This window comes from Peromyscus californicus, unplaced genomic scaffold (assembly GCF_007827085.1).
Source record: "Peromyscus californicus insignis strain IS unplaced genomic scaffold, ASM782708v3 Scaffold_10__1_contigs__length_136768540, whole genome shotgun sequence".
Lineage (NCBI taxonomy): Eukaryota > Metazoa > Chordata > Mammalia > Rodentia > Cricetidae > Peromyscus > Peromyscus californicus.
The window spans coordinates 79775401-79793196 of NW_026294391.1; the positions used below are offsets into that span (position 1 = coordinate 79775401).

Sequence of the window (17796 nt, forward strand, 5' to 3'; positions counted from 1 at the left end):
GCTAGTAAAGGTGAGTTCTTGATTTAGTTCCTATTAATGTTAATCTGTGATTAAAAGATCCTGTTTTGAATAGTAGAGTTCTGTGGTGTTCATGTATATGAACCTGTATACATGTATTTGTATGTGTTTGAATGTACATTCACACTGAATATGGAACACCATGGTAGACAGCAAAAGGGAAAGAGAAGCCATTAATCTGGATGATGGGATCTTCTCTATATGTTACTTCATGGGATGTATATGGAATGGGATATACTCCAAACCAAACCTCATTTTCTCCTTTTGGTATTTTATTTTAATTTCATTTTATATTTGGTAACACCTTCTTGTTCTAGACAACATATTGTTAAATTTATTTCATGCTTTTATAATTAATGTATAGCTATAATGCAGATGTTCATAGTTCACCAAACATGATGAAACATGATTCAACAGATAAATTTTATCATCTTATACAGCCTTAAAATCTGTTCTTGCATGAATCTATATGTGTAGTTTCTAAGAATCTGAAAAATTCTGGAATTGTTTTCTATTTGTAGTAAAATATTATAACTTAGAAATATAATTTTCTTTTGCTATTTGACCTTGCATAACTTACTTATCTGCTGTAAGCTTCAACTTTTCCATGTGCAAAAGAAATGTAATAGTAATATTCATCTCATGTTTTCTATGAGAGTGACTTTAGATAGTAAATTATGTAAAACATCTAATACATTGTCTGGTACTTTATAAAAATTAAATAATAGAGACGATAAGAGTTTAGGTACATTTAATTATTTGTATTTTGTATTTTTGATGCAGACAATGGTATTTCATAATAATGTGTTGTGCTTCTTGAAAGAATTATTTAAGTTTTATATTTTTTTTTGAGATCTCATACCTTTAATCCCAATATTTGGGTGCTGTGGGATGTTCTGTATGTCAAATGTGTTGCTGATTAGTCAATAATTAAAACACTGATTGGCCATTGGCTAGGCAGGAAGTGTAGGCGGGACAAGGAGGAGAATAAAGCTGGGAAGTGGAAGGCTGAGTCAGAGAGACACTGCCAGCCGCCACAATGAGAAACAGCATGTGAAGATGCTGGTAAGCCACGAGCCATGTGGCAAGGTATAGATTTATAAAAATGGATTAATTTAAGCTGAAAGAACAGTTAGCAAGAAGCCTGCCATGGCCATACAGTTTGAAACCAATACAAGTCTCTGTGTTTACTTGGTCGGGTCTGACGGCTGTGGGACTGGCAGGTGAGAGAGATTTACCCTGACTGTGGGCCAGGCAGGAAAACTCTAGCTACTAATGGCGTCCAACGTGGTGGCAAGAGTTTCCACCTAAAAACCTGAGAAAAGATTCTAAAACGGAGCTAAAAACAGTTCCTAATTGTCTCTCTCAAATGAGCGGCAGCTGCTGGTTTGAGCTACTGGTGGGTTCCTAGCGTGCGTGCTCGACCTGCCTATGGCGGGAATGAGGCCTTTGCAAGTGGCACTTTGAGCTGCATAGTGGATTTAGCCTTTGCTGGTACAAAACAAAAAAGGGTTTCTGGACTACACACTGCTTGGATAAAAGTATAGACCCACGATAGCTCCCAGAGCTGGTGGAAAATGCCATATTGGGAAGTAAGGTGGGTGGATCCAGCAGCCACAGCTGCTGCAGTTTAAGGCAATAGATTCACAATAAGACAGATTCAGATGTAATAGTTTACAATGTGTGTAAAAGATACGTAGGCTTGAAAGAGACAAAAAAGATGATATATAGAGTTATAGAAATAAATACATAGTTTTAAAAAATAAAGTCTTTAAAGAGACAGTAAAGGTAGTATAAAAAATAAGCCACGTAAAAATGGATATTACACAGAGAATCTGCATTGTGTTGTCTTTGGGAGTTTTAACTGCAGAAAAACATTTGATTGTAAAAGCTGTTGAGTTATGCCAAAATGTATATTTTAAAGGTACCTTGACTTCAAAATTTGGATATAAGGATATGTTGCTTTGGAAAAGAGTCTCTGCTTTTGTTCCCACAGAAAGCCAAAGGCTATGGATTTGTTCCAGATTAAGATACATCAGGTTTGACCAGCCAAGACCCCCTGAAAGGTCTCCGATGACACCATGGCCCAGATGATCCAGCATCCAGAATGGTTTGAAGGCAACTGGCTCAGACGATACACCCTCATGGACTTTTCCATGATCCTAAAATTTTCTTTGTATCCCCATAAGATACAGCGCCCCCCTCCAGCAGGAAGTAGTAAGAGAAGCTACGCCCAAATTCCCAAATTATATGTAATTTTACTTTGTTAAGGTTAAAACCTTCCTTTTATTTTTTTTTAAAAAAAAGGGGGGAAGTGCTGTGGGATGTTCTGTATGTCAAATGTGTTGCTGATTAGTCAATAATTAAAACACTGATTGGCCATTGGCTAGGCAGGAAGTGTAGGCGGGACAAGGAGGAGAATAAAGCTGGGAAGTGGAAGGCTGAGTCAGAGAGACACTGCCAGCCGCCACAATGAGAAACAGCATGTGAAGATGCTGGTAAGCCACGAGCCATGTGGCAAGGTATAGATTTATAAAAATGGATTAATTTAAGCTGAAAGAACAGTTAGCAAGAAGCCTGCCATGGCCATACAGTTTGAAACCAATACAAGTCTCTGTGTTTACTTGGTCGGGTCTGACGGCTGTGGGACTGGCAGGTGAGAGAGATTTACCCTGACTGTGGGCCAGGCAGGAAAACTCTAGCTACTTTTGGGAGTCACAGACCTTTATTCCCCCTTTTTTAATTAATAAGATTTTTTCATTCATTTTACATACCAGTCAAAGATCACCTTCTTCCCTCCTCCAGCCCCACCATCCTCCCCTTCCCTACCCACTTCCCTCTCCCACCCACAAGAATGCAAGGCCTCCCATGGGGAGGTACATCCAGTAGAGGCAAGTCAAAGCCTTTCTTCCTACCTTAAGACTGCACGAGGTGTCCCATCATAGGTAGTGGGCTCCAAAAAGCCCGCTCATGCACCAGAGATGGACTCTGAACCTACTGCCAGGAGGCCTCCCAAGCAGATCAAGCTACAAAACTGTCTCGCCATGCAGAGGGCCTAGTTCAGTCCCATGTAGGATCCACAGCCATTGATCCAACTTTCATGAGTTCCCTCTAGTTTGGTTTGGTCATCCTTGCATGTTTCCCCATCGTGATCCTGATGCACTTGCTCATAGAATCCCTCTTCTCTCTTTTTGACTGGACTCCTGGAGCTCTGCCTGCTGATAGGCTGTGGATCTCTGCATCTGCCTCCATCAATCATTGGAGAAAAACTCTGTGATGACAGTTAGGGTATTCACCAATCTGATCTCTGGGGCAAGCCAGTTCAGTTCATGCACCCTCTCCACTATTGCTAGTAGTCCAGGCTGGGGTCATCCTTGGGGATTCCTGGCAACTTCCCTAGCACCAGATTTCTCTTTATCCCCATGAGATCTCTCTCTCTCTCTCTCTCTCTCTCTCTCTCTCTCTCGGTATCTCTTTCATTGCTTTCCCCCTTCCTCCCTGTTCCAGCTCAACCATCCCATTCTCTTATGTTCTCATTCCCCATCCCCATCCTCCATTGCCCACCCCTCATCCCCAGTTTACTCTTGGAGATCTCATCTATTTCCTCTTCCCAGGGTGGTCCATGCGTCCCTCTTTGGGTCTTCCCTGTTAGTTAGCTTCTCTGGAGTTGTGGGTTGTTGCCTGATTACCCTTTGCTTTATATTCTAGTATCCACTTAGGAGTTGGTACATACCATGTTTGTCCTTCTGAGTCTTCTGCTTATATACTTTCATCTGTTTAATGTATCTTAATGAAAATAATACACTTTAATATAGGGATATTTCCAAGTTATGTAATGTAGTTTCAGAAGTTTTTTGATTTAAAGTGGAAATGTATTTATAGCTATGAAGAATTTAGTTCCCTTACTATCTGTGAACAACCAGATATGAAGGGTCCATTTCATGATCTTTTCAAAGGGCTCATTGTTTATTATTTTGGAACCTGAGATTTCTATGGGTGAGTTAAATATCCTTTCATATTGCTTAGCAAAGCAAACACACTTAACTGTCATATCATTGTTACATATGGAGATCATGATCTTGATTGCTAATGTTGTTTATAATAAAAAGTCATAATTATCATTGTACATGCAGAAATATTTGCATTTCATATGCCTTTAGTGAACGTGTTACCTGAATGTACTAACTAAATATTTCTTTACTGTACCTTAACGTATAAATGAAATTTACTTTCTCTTTGTAGGTGGCCTGCATGCAGTTCATAAATGCACTTGTTACTTCTCCATATGATCTTGATTTTCGAATCCATTTGAGGAATGAATTCCTCCGTTCTGGACTAAAAGCAATGCTCCCAGTAAGTTGAATGCATCTATTCATTATGCTGCTGAACTTTTAACTTTTTTTTACCTTCAAGCAAAAGTACATTTTTTTGAAGAGATCACAAATTTGTCCTTTGTTATTGCCTCCAAAAGTGTGTGTGTGTGTGTGTGTGTGTGTGTGTGTGTGTGTGTGTGTGTGTGTAAATGTATGTATGTAATGGTAGTATTACTCTCACTATATAATGGATAATTCATAATTCAGTTAATTATGTGATATATAAATGATATATATTTGCAAATTTGCTTTTCATTTAAATGTTTCCTTCTTTCCTCTTTGATACTTTAGATTGATTTCATTTGTAGTCAGCTTAAGTATGCATATTGAGGCTTGATTAGTACATTCTGCATATTTTGCTAAAATATGGTATTCTTATTAGGATGCTTCAGAACTTTTCTAAAGAGAAACAGTTTTATTTCTTTTTTTTTTTTTGGTTTTTCAAGACAGGGTTTCTCTGTGTAGCTTTGCGCCTTTCCTGGAACTCACTTGGTAGCCCAGGCTGGCCTCGAACTCACAGAGATCCGCCTGGCTCTGCCTCCCGAGTGCTGGGATTAAAGGCGTGCGCCACCACCGCCCGGCCAGTTTTATTTCTTAAATTGAATGTGAATGTCCTAATTAGAGTAATGTTACACTATATTTGGAATTATTTTATAGTCTGTTTCTGTGATAACAGAGCACTCTCACTCTGTATATTCTAGAAAACAGTATCTACCTTATATTTTATTTATTATGCATATTTTCTGAAAATGTCTTTCTTTTTTAAATAATGTTTTATTTATGCTTTGAGAAATTCATTCAGTACATTTTTATCATACTCTTTCTCTTTCCTCAACTTCTCCAAGATCTTTTCCCACTTCTCTACCCACCCAACTTCATGGTGTTTCTCTCTCTGTAAAACATCAAAACTGCCAGAAACAGGGTTTGTGTTGGCTGACTATTCCTGAGCATGGGACCTGCCATGGACTGTGATGGATATATCCAGTATTGTTTCTATGGCAAAAACTGAGTTTTCTTCTCCCAGCAGCTCTAAAACATGAACAGCTTCCTGGATGGGGGTGGATATTTTCCTTTATCATACCTCTGTTAGGTTCTACTTCAGATTTCAGTGTTTTCTCAGCACGTGGAAAATGGAAAGCATCGTGTATCTTTTCCTAATGTTTTGGGATAGATTCTATAGGGATACCCAAATATTTTTCTTGGAAGGTTAACTTAAATATGCCTAAACTTGGTTCTACCTTTTAGCTGAGAGTGTATATATTCCCTCAAAGAATGAAAATTGTCAAAATCATATTGAGAGTGAGTTAGTAATTGCCTATATTGAGACTAAGCTTTTCTAGTATTTTTTTTTATGAAAAATAGAATTTAGACTGACAGGCCTTTTGTACACTGGGGATCATTTCTCTACTTCCATATATTTCTTTATTTTTGTTATTGTTGTCATCTAGTTATCACAATTTAGCAAGGATAAATGGTCATACTTCAATATATATTAGTTGTACCGTATATGTCAGCTGGTACCTACTTAACACCCAAATTAAATATTTTCCTGTAAAGCACTAGAATATAAAAAGCAACATCTTTGTGTGGCCATTGAACCTTGAATATATTAATAAATAAGCATAAACCTTTCAAATGATTCTTTTTTATTTATCCTTATTTTTTGCATAGCTCAAATTAGAGGGTCTCTGTTTTTCCAAAATAGAGCTTAATAAATGCAACGCATTAGGCATAGTTAAGGCTGTTGTTATGGTTATGCCAGTGATTGTCATGTATATCAAAAATGATACCTCTAATATAATTAAATGGCAGAGGAAATAGGAAGTGGTTTATTTCAGTACCTCTTGAAGTCAACACAATATTTTGAACAGTGCAAGTTTTAGAAGTAAAGAGCAGAATCTTCATGACAAATCAATTAATTTTAGCATATTATATGAACATTTATTTTTTTATTCCCTCTATCACTGTGGTTAAATTTTTGGTGTCAAATGGAATGTAGATTATTTGCTTTCAATAAATTTGCTTTAGTAGTTTGGTATAAATGAATTGATGTATATGCTATAGTGACTTTTAAAATACATTTGCTTTTGAAATGATTTATATTGATTTATTTTGAAATTTCTGCACCTGCCTTTTGTTTAGGTACAAAAGTAAGTCAGGTATATGAAGGAACAACATAGTAAAAATAATGTTTTCAAGCAATGGACATATTTTATATCTTTCTGAAGTTTGTATTAGGATTTATAATCCTTTGACTTTATGTCTAATTATGATAAAACTGTGTTGTATGTGTCATATTTATTTTTCCTGTGCAAAGTTTGTCATCAAATGTTTATTTTATCAAGAATTTATGGATATATCTTTCAGAATCTGACATTTGAATGGAAACTTATCAATATGAATGCATATGTCTATAGATACACATATTAATAGGGTCAGAAAATTATGAATAAAGAGCACTTAGAATACTTTATATTTATGGACATATTTTGCTAAATAAATTATGTGGTTTGCCTTGAAAATATTCAGTTTTGCAGACACTTTTCTACTTTTTAATGAAAGTCTCATACCAATCCAATGGTAGTTTTGAACTCATTTTGTTTCTAAACAGGAGAATTTCTTGCTCTGAAATATATTTTTTGAAGTTTTGGATATGTTTTGGTTGTAACTGCCTTTTGTGCTCATATGGTAATATGGACCATAAGCATTCCATAGTTCTGTATTCCAATAAATGTCTTTCCATTGAAAGTGGAATGTTAGATCAAAATTAAGTCCTTAATTTAGAAGAAACTAAGTGGAAATAATTTTATTTGTTATATGCTTTATATGAGATTATTTATAAATATTTAAAATATATTAAAATATATTTTAAAGATGTTATAAAATTTTAATTTATTAAATTTATTAAATTTATTTACAAATGTGTTCAGAATTTGGTAAATCTTTAAGTATGGAGATTCAAAAAAGGACATCAAAAAGTGCTTTGTTTTGTGTTTTGCTTCAGTAATAGCTATTACATCCCTATTTATCATTATTATTCTTGAATAAAAATAGAAACAAAAATAGAAAGAAGAAATGCATTCTCTTTTCTTTCTTTTCCTAATTGGAAGTACACCTTGCTTGCATTTCCTTTTAGAGTTCAAGCTCAGCTCTGAACATCATAATCCCAGTTTGGTATCACCCTTGAGTATCCACTGTTGTGATTATCGATTTGAGTTTTCAAAGCTGCAACTTAATGGACAAATATTAAAAGATATTCCAGGTGATATATATTAAGCCCAACAATCTCTAGTGTGGCATGCTTCCAAATTTTTAAAATATTTTATATTATTATGTTATTATTATTATTTGTTGTAGTAGTATTTGAAAAATTATCACAGGTTTATAATGCATGTGCATATGATGTATTACAAAAATAAATGTTTGATGCCCAAGTTGCTATTTTGTTATTAGACTAAGTGAAAATGAAGATTGACATTGTGTCTAGCTAGACACAATAAAAAAAACCCTTAATACCTTTTAGCTTTAAAATCACAAAATATCATTCATGATAAATTTGTTTATACAATTTTTCCAGGCCATTCTTGGGACTGTTGTGCTTGAATATATCCTTGTATTTGTTCTTCATTAGCACAATTGATCTATATTTACTTCATTTTCTTGGTGCCAGAGGTATATGTGAATGTCCTAACTGCATGAGTTCTTTTGTGATTTCTGATGAGGATATTTAGTCAAAATGTTAGACTTGAATTTGAGTTGTTAGCTATTAGTGGGGTTTTTTTTGTTGTTGTTGTTACAGAAGTGATTGTTAATATTTTTAATGTGAATAGTCAAGTCTCATGGCATGGAGAGAAAACGTAAAGAATGGTATGAGCTTCTTTTATTTTGAAATAGAAAACTTTAGCTACATTTACTTTCTTTTAGGAAATCAACTTCCTGGGTCAATATTTCTAATTGCACCTGTATACAAATGAATAATATTTTTCTGTCCCTGATTAGCAAGTGTGCTATTTTTAAATTGTCATTCATTTGCTGAATTTTATTTTTTATATTAGGGTCTTAAAGAAAAAGAGAATGATGAGCTTGATATTCAGTTGAGAGTGTTTGAAGAGAACAAAGAAGATGACCTAACTGAATTATCTCACCGTCTCAATGACATTCGAGCTGAAATGGAATATCCTTTGACAAACTAAAAACTAATTTTGTACCTATATTGAAAAGCGGGAATTGAAGAAAATTTTTTTAATATTCTTATTAGAGTTCTTGTTTGTGAACAAAGTTGTAACTGCTTATTTTTATTAGTACTTCACCTCACCATGATGCTATTCTTGATATCCATTCATGTAGTAGAATATTTTAAGGTGTATTACTTCTGTTCCTGTTGCATTTGTTTAACTCTGTGAAGCTGTGTTAATGTGCCTGTCTAACACACCTGGTGGTCCAATAAAGTACTGGCTAAAAGCAGGGCAGGAGAAAGGATAGGCAGGGCTGGCAAGCAGAGAGTATATATAGAAGGAGAATACTGGGAAGACTCCAGGGACTAGCCACCCAGCTACACAGTGAGCCAAGGAGTAAGAGTAAGATTTACAGAAGTTAGAGAATGGGAAAAGGCCAGAGGCAAAAGATAAATGGTTAATTTAAGGAAAGCTGGAAACTAAGCCAAGCTAAGGCTGGGCATTCATAAGTAATAATAAGTCTCCGTGTGTGTTTTATTTGGGAGCTAGCTGGTTGGTGGACCCCCCAAAAAGAGTAAAAATTATTAACAATACATCCGAGTTGAGAAGTTGCTACTCTGCTTTGAAGACATACTCCGACTACTGAATTCTGCATAATGGCTCGCCGTGTTAGAGATACACTCTGCTCAGTGGTCTTTAATAAACAAGAGCCTATGAGCCTAAAGCAGTCTACCTTATCAATAAGAATGAGGAAAAGTTCTTTGAGTTCATATCTGACACTAGCTAAGAGACATTCTGTATTTATTAAATGCTACTCCACTTACAGATACAGATCGCTGGAAATGTATGTCTTATTTCTCATCAGATATTTATGTTCTGTAGCTAGAGTTTTCCTGCCTGGTCCACAGTCAGGATAAATCTCTGCCACCCGCCAGTCCCACAACCGCTCAGACCCAACCAAGTAAACACAGAGACTTATATTGCTTACAAACTGTATGGCCGTGGCAGGCTTCTTGCTAAATGTTCTTACAGCTTAAATTAATCCACTTTTATAAATCTATACCTTGCCACTTGGCTCGTGGCTTACCGGCATCTTCACATGCTGTTTGTCATCATGGTGGCTGGCAGTGTCTCTCTGACTCAGCCTTCCACTTCCCAGTTTTTTCTCCTCCTTGTCCCGCCTATACTTCCTGCCTGGTCACTGACCAATCAGTGATTTATTTATTGACCAATCAGCAACACATTTGACATACAGACCATCCCACAGCAATGTTCCTTAATGATATCAAAACTGTTAGATAAAATAGTAGCTGTCTATAACAAATCAGTGTTGTAAAAGTTCCTAAATCAAATGCAACAGCATATAATCTTCCTGTGCCAACTATCTGATGTGAAATTGTTTGAGATATAAGATATGATTGTCATAGTTCTGCCACTTGTTCCCCACCCATTTACAATTCATTCTTTTGGGTTCTATGAAATAGGAAAACACTTGGGAATCAAAGTAACCCCTGATCTGTGTTTTTCTACCTGTAATATTTTCTTTTCTTTCTTATTCAAGTATTCTAAACAAACTGGAACAATATTTCCCTCCTTGAAATTCCCTAGGTACTTTATTTGCTTTGTATTTTTTATGTATGCTTTTCCTCAATTTACATAAAAATATTTGATAAATATAGATACAATGAATAGAAATGGTATTATACGAAATAATTTCTAGTAATTTCTGTTTCAAAATTAGTAAAAACAGTCTGCAGCAGCATCACTAATATAAATTATTTTTATTTTTTTATCAATAAACATACTTTGTATTCATTTATGTAATCAATCATTTGATCTGTTCTGTAGCCATTTAAGGTCCTTATGAAACTTTAACTCAGCACTCTCATGTGGTGTTTAAAATATTCCATTGTCTATTTAATTCTACTGCCCATTTCATGTTGTTTTAAGATGTTGGACTACATCTTGTCTTTTACCTTGATTTTATGTGGACTTTCAAGATCCTTCGTACATATAATGTTAGTTCACTTTTGTAGTTACTTATAGATTACTAACAGCATCTATACCACTAGTTTTTATATCTTAAAAAGAGTCATAATATCCATGGAATTTTCAAAAGATCAATTATGAACACAATTTTAGGCCTATTTTATTTGGATATTTAAAATAAACCTAGTTTTGTGATCTTTTGACAGCTGAATACTTGCTTGGCATCTCTTTGATCTGAGAATAAAAATAGATAGCAGTGACTCTATTGGAACCATAGACAGATCAAGACAAAACCTCTTTCACTAATGGATTGCTATTTGAATGGCCCTAGGTATTATATGATATTGACAGTATAATGGATGACTGATTAATAAATGTGTTCATACCCAAGTGGCCTTGGAAATTTTCTTTAGGCTTGTTTTTCTACTTACAGGATTATTCATATTATTTTTTGCTATAGATGTTTAAATGCTATATCATGAAGTTGAAGCCTTAGTAACAATAATGGAAACCAAATGATAAATGTTTAACCTTAAACATAAGTCTGTTTTAGTCATAAATGCACTATTCATCAAGAATCTTTGATGTTTTCCTTTACTCACTTTCTACTGATATGAATGAAGTCTACCATCTTCTCTATAATATGCTGAAAGACACTGCAGCTGAAAGTTACTTATTATCCATTCTGCAGCACTTTCTGCTTATCAGAAATGACTATTATATCAGGTAAGGTTCATATCTGATATTACTACATGTATAATTTGAATTGGATATTAAAAGAAAGTTAACAAGGTAGTTGGGCTGAGGAAATATATGCATTATATGTACATAAAATATAAAGGTTTTACTACTTCAGTCAACATTTTAAAAAAGAATTCATTTATTTTAATTGGGCCAGAAAAGATAGCTGCATATAGCTATGGTTCTCACAAGAACCAGAATATAAGAAGAAATTAACCTGTCATATATTATTGATTTTTTTAATTAATTTTTCTGCTTGATGCTGGTAACCCAATGAAAACATTGGAGCTACTGGAATTTTTAAAATCCTCCTATTTTAACAAGTTAAGGTTTTATCATTTCTTTTTATAATGTTTAGTAAATGTGTGATCTTTAAATGTAGGAGAATATTATTGTTCATATTTTAGTTTTTGTCCAATGAAACTATTTTTAAAATCAGTGAATATGATGATAACCTATAGAATTAAATTTTAAAATAGATCATAGGGGCTATCTCTAAAAACTGGAAACTTATATAACAATAGGTTTATGAGTGACTGAAATTATCTATAGGCTCTAGGCTAATGACCATGGGCTTATGTTAATGACAGTTCAAGATTCTCTTAGTTCCTTAACACTTTTATATGTATGCAATTATGACATACTAGGTTCTTTGATTCTCAACACTTACTTGAAAAATAGAAAAAGAAAAGGCTATCAGAACGGTAGTTTTATTGGCAATAAAAATTGACAGTTCTAAAATACTATATAGAGCTATTTTTTTTCTTCAGGCTACTATAGTAATTGGATCGATGAAAATGATGTTGAGGAGACACAAGCATGTTGAGAGTAATAATGTATATTTTTTAAAAACCACTATAAATAATAATACATAATGTGGGTGTATAGTGGTCATGATTATTCAGTTACCTGGGAACATTATTTGGCAGAAGTTATCTATTTCTTAATAAATGTTAATAAATGATAATCAATTCCCTCTTGGCATCCTTTAAAAAATCGTGTGTTTGTGTGTGGTTTATTTGGGTTATCATCATGAGTAGGTTGTGTGTGTGTGTGTGTGTGTGTGTGTGTGTGTGTATGTGTATACAGTATTTGTGTAACTGAGTTTCTGTGACCACAGGTCAAATTGGCTGCTGTGGTCTGTTACTCTCTGCCTTTTTTTTCTTTTTTGAGACAGGGTTTCTCTGTGTAGCTTTGGTGCCTGTCCTGGATCTCACTCTGTAGACCAGGCTGGCCTTGAACTCACAAAGATCTGCCTGGCTCTGCCTCCTGAGTGCTGGGATTAAAGGCATACCCCACAGCTGCCTGGCCACTTTCTGCCAATTTATGTCTGTCACTGAATCTGTGGACTGTTGTTAAGTTCCTGTGGTCCTTCTGTAATAGCCCAGACAGTTCTGGGGTCAGATATGCACCACCATGCCTGCCTTTTTACTTGGGTTCTGGGCATTTGAATTCGGGTCCTCCTTGCACAACTAGTGCTTTTATCACACTGAGCTGTGTCTGCAGCCCATACCATCCTTTCATCTTAAGGGTACTCCTGTAGGGTAGAGGCAGGTGACACGTGCTTTCCTTCCACATGTCGACTTGGTAACATCCCCTCAAAGAAAAGAGTTGTGTTTTTCTTACTTATCCAAAGAGTGCTTCACCTCATTGAGGTTAAGGACTAATATTATTCATCCCCAGATCTGATGATGATGTTTAAAAGCCCTAGCCGTGCATTAAGTATTTCTTTTCATTCTTAATCTTAGGAATAGGCACATGATTAAACACACAGAATAGTAATCAGAATTTGTTTTCCTTTGTTTTGGAGTTTTTAGTAGGTTGACAAGCTATATTTAGTGGTGCTTATATTATAAATTGTCTGAAGTAATACTTTTCTTTAGTACTGTTGAATTTATTAACCCATGACAATTTGTCTTTTGTAAATTTTTATGCAAAATGTCCCATATTTTTACTTTTCCAGTCAGTGGTCATTTTTAAGGCCAGAATTACCTTGAGAGATTACAGAAAAATGATGTGTTTTAAAACTTTTGACACATCACAAAAATTGCAGCTGTAGCTATACATATTAAGTATATATGGTTTTCTAAAGTAGATGTTCTTAGAAATATGTTGCATACATAGGTCTTTGCATTAGTCTGTAACAGAAATGACTCATCCCTGTTTTGTAACTGGCGTGAGTGTCCTGAACAAGTGCTCTGCACTGGATTCAAGACATTGCTTGCCACCTAATGCCAGGAAATTCATCTTTTCTTGAAAATGAGAACTTGTGGCTGTCTAGAGTTATTTCTGTGCTCATAGATATAGGACTAAGGAGTTATTCATTTTCGTTATCTTTAGAAACAATGCCTTAAATAAATAGATAGGGTTCATAAGTATTTTTGAACACGAGCATGAATCCCTGCATACTAGAATATTAAGTCAGTACATATTTTCAGTCGATTACATCACACTCAATTTGGCCTCCTAATGTTCAGACCATCTTTAAGCTTTATTCATATTTTCTCTAAAGGAGTGTAAATGTTAGTGGAATTATTTTCTTAGTGGTGCTGTAAAAAGCTGAGTTATTTTAGCATTCTGAATCCCTCCATAAGAAAATTGATTGATGCAAGTAGAAAAGTATTCTCAAATATTTTCTCTCCTTTTTTCAGGCCACAGTATTATAAAATAATTGAGGAATGCGTTTCACAGATAGTGCTGCACTGCAGTGGCATGGACCCGGACTTCAAGTACAGGCAAAGATTAGACATTGATTTCACACACCTGATAGGTATGGATTACATTCTTTACTGCCATTTATGGTTCGTACCTTCTGTATACTGAGCACTTTTAAAGGGTAGGACTCTCACTGAACGTCTATTAATATCTGGTAAATCATTGTTGCTGTGGCTGCTCAACTGTTATAACTATTAGTTTTGAAGATCATACGAATCCTTCTTATAGGTTCAGATATAGTAATCTTTTTGATAAGTTTCAGCACTATCTAGTCAGTTGACATACTCCATAAAAATCCATGTTTTTTTTTTTAAATAGGGGAATATCTTGCTTTTTAGAAGCATGGCTGTAGTATCCTTTAATTCAGTTCAGTTGTGGGAATTAGGTGTGTAATAGAGTCTCAGTATTATAGACATTTTACTACTGGCTCTCAAATTTGAGAAAAGAAATGTCATGGTAAGGAAATATCTTATATATTTAAAGAATGCCAGGTAAAGAAACTTTTCTAACAGTCTAATCAGTGATGATGAACTTCCCTTTTACGATATGCTATGCTCTATGGCTCTGCAGTAGGGATTTGTATTTATAGCTAATCAAAACTATCATTGCCCAAGTTGAAGCATGAAGTTGCTTGTTTTTAATGAAAAAAAGGTTATTGAATATCATCTATATAATAATTTTCATTCCATTGTAGAGGACAGACTCACAAAAAAGTCCAAGATTGAACATTATTTCTCATATATTATTTTCCATTTCTAAAAGGAATCCATACTTACTGTAGGCAATTGAGAGATTTCTGTAAATGACAAATATCAGCTACATCAAGATCACTCCCTTTTCAATAAGTATATTTTTAAAATAGTTTTTTTTTGATGCATGTGTCTTTGTCAATGTATCTACCTCTAAGCTGATTTTTTGTAGAGCATTGGGAAGATTTGACCATGTTTGCATTCAAGTTGGGACTGTGTTACTACATGCAATATTATGATCTATCATGATTATTTAAAAAAACATTCCGTTATTGTTTTCTGTTATTGTTACATCTTGATTGTTTTTACATTCTTAAAAGTATAATATAATCTGATAATTGAACACTGTCAGCAAATTTTTTTAATAATCAGCTTAATTGAACATTCTTACATGTGAATGCTAGACATTTTCTCACTACTTTTTCAGATTTAATCTGCTATCAGTGAAGGTAGGCATTTAAAAGACCAAATGTTTTTAGAAAGCATGAACATTTAAATGTGTGAGCTACATCACCTTACAGTTGTTTTTGAAAAGTATATGGATATTGTATAACTTTCATTAGAATATACATATGCACACACAAATACTCACAAAATTATTAAGGGCTTCAGTATCATCTAGGAGATACAGGGATCTCTTTTTGAATATCAGTTGGACCTGAGTATTCTAGTCTGGGAAGATTTCATATTTCTGTACATCTATTATTTTTCTTAAACCATATCAGATCCTTTCCTAAAACTCTCCAATGACTTCTCATTGTAATATAGATAGAAATCAATGTTGCTGGAGTTTTCCTGCCTGGCCCACAGTCAGGACAAATCTCTCTCACCCGCCAGTCCCAAGCCGCTTAAACCCGATCAAATAAACACAGAGACTTATATTGGTTACAAACTGTATGGCCGTGGCAGGCTTCTTGCTAACTGTTCTTACAGCTTAAATTAATCCATTTTTATTAATCTATACCTTGCCACGTGGCTTGTGGCTTACCGGTACTTTACATCTTCCTTGTCCTGATGGCAGCTGGCAGTGTCTCCCTCTCTCAGCCTTCCACTTCCCAGCTCTATTCTCCTTGTTGTCCCGCCTATACTTCCTGCCTGGCCACGGGCCAATCAGTGATTTATTTATTGACCAATCAGCAACACATTTGACATACAGACCATCCCACAGCACCTCCCCTTTTCTTTTCTTAAAAAGGAAGGTTTTAACCTTTACACATCTCCAAAGTCAGCTTGGTATATTTGGGAATTTGGGCATAGCTTTTCTTACTACTTCCTGCTGGAGGGGGGCGCTGTATCTTATGGGGACACAAAGAAAATTTTAGAATTATGGAATAGTCCATGAGGGTATATCGTCTGAGCCAGTTGCCTTGAAACGGTTCTGGATGTTGGATCATCTGGGCCATGGTGTCATCGGAGACCTTTCAGGTGGTCTTGGCTGGTCAAACCTGATGTATCTTAATCTGGAACAAATCCATAGCCTCTGGCTTTCTGTGGAAACAAAAGCAGAGCCTCCTTTCCAAAGCAACATATCCTTACATCCAAATTTTGAAGTCAAGGTACCTTTAAAATATACATTTTGGCATAACTCAACAGCTTTTGCAATCAAATGTTTTTCTTCAGTTACGAATATCAAAGAGAACATAATCCAGATTCTTTGTGTGGTAGCCATCTTTACGTGGCTTATTTTTTTATATTAGCTTGAGCCTATTGCTTTAAACTGCAGCCTTCTAAGCCTGAAACGGCACTGGCGCTGCTGGCTCCACCCACTTCAGCTTCCCAACATGGCGGTGATACGTTTTCCGCCAGCTCTGGGAGCCATCAACTCTCAGAAATAGTGGGTCTATGCTTCTATCAAAGCAGCGTGTAGCCCAGAAACCTCTTTTTTTGTTTTGTTTTGTACTAGCAAAGGCTAAATCCACCACACAGCTTAATGTGCCACTTGCAGAGGCCTCATTCCCGCCATACTGCATGTCGAGCATGCACGCATGCTAGGAACCCACCAGTAGCTCAAACCGGCAGCTGCCGCTCATTTGAGAGAGACAATTAGGAAGCTGTTTTTAGCTCCGTTTTAGAATCTTTTTTCTCAGTTTTTAGGTGGAAACTCTTGCCACCACGTTGGACGCCAAATCAAAGTAAAAATCATCATCAGCTATGATTTGCATTGCTCATATAAAGCCCCTTTGGACAATACCACTTTCCTGATTGTATGCAATATTGTAACATATTTACAATAAGAAACATTAAATACCTTGAGAGTTCTTAGCAGTTAACACCATTTCTGTTCTTATGATGGCTCTTCACTTGATACCCATCACCTACATGACAGCTCAGAACCATCTGTGACTCTGGTTGATCCTATGCCCTCTTCTGGTCTCTTTGGGCACTGAAAGCATGTGGTGCACAGACATGCATGCATGAAAAACACCCATACATATAAAATTAGGTAAAATAATTTTTTACAATCTATAAAAATCATTCTTATACATTTGAGTGAAGAAAATTACTTACATTTTAATATACAAGCTAATCAATCTGTAGCTAATAAATATATTTATTTAAAGTATGTTTATATTATATATAGTGTATATATATAATAAATATTATTAAGTATATACATATATTAATACTTAAAACCATCATTGTATTCAAGTTCATAAACTCTGTATTACTCTTTAAGGTTTCTGCTGTCTTCATTTTTTTTTTCTGAGACAGGGTTTCTGTGTAGTTTTGGTGCCTGTCTTGGATCATGCTCTGTAGACCAGGCTGGCCTATAACTCACAGAGATCCACCTGGCTCTGCCTCCCTAGTGCTGAGATTAAAGGTGTGCACCACCAATGCCTGGCTTTCTGCTACCTTCTTTCCTCCTTCTCCCTACCTGTACTCATACACTGGGTGTGTCACTGAAAATTGACACACCTACTAGTCTCTCTTATACTGATTTTATTTTATCCTCATTTTCTTTCACTAGTTTCCTTTTCTTTTTTTTTTTTTTTTTTTTTTTTTTCGAGACAGGGTTTCTCTGTGTAGCTTTGCGCC

At 35.3% G+C, this 17796-nt stretch overlaps 1 protein-coding gene across 3 annotated transcripts in view; it reads left to right on the plus strand.

Moving 5' to 3' along the window:
- Diaph2 (diaphanous related formin 2) overlaps nt 1–17796 on the plus strand; it is a 765516-nt gene that overhangs the window by 224782 nt on the left and 522938 nt on the right. For all 3 annotated transcript variants that reach the window (XM_052735290.1, XM_052735298.1, XM_052735306.1), the window contains 4 exons: nt 4261–4371; nt 8447–8565; nt 11165–11281; nt 13948–14066. In XM_052735290.1, coding sequence (XP_052591250.1) covers nt 4261–4371; nt 8447–8565; nt 11165–11281; nt 13948–14066 — 466 coding nt within the window. The remainder of the gene's footprint in view (nt 1–4260; nt 4372–8446; nt 8566–11164; nt 11282–13947; nt 14067–17796) is intronic.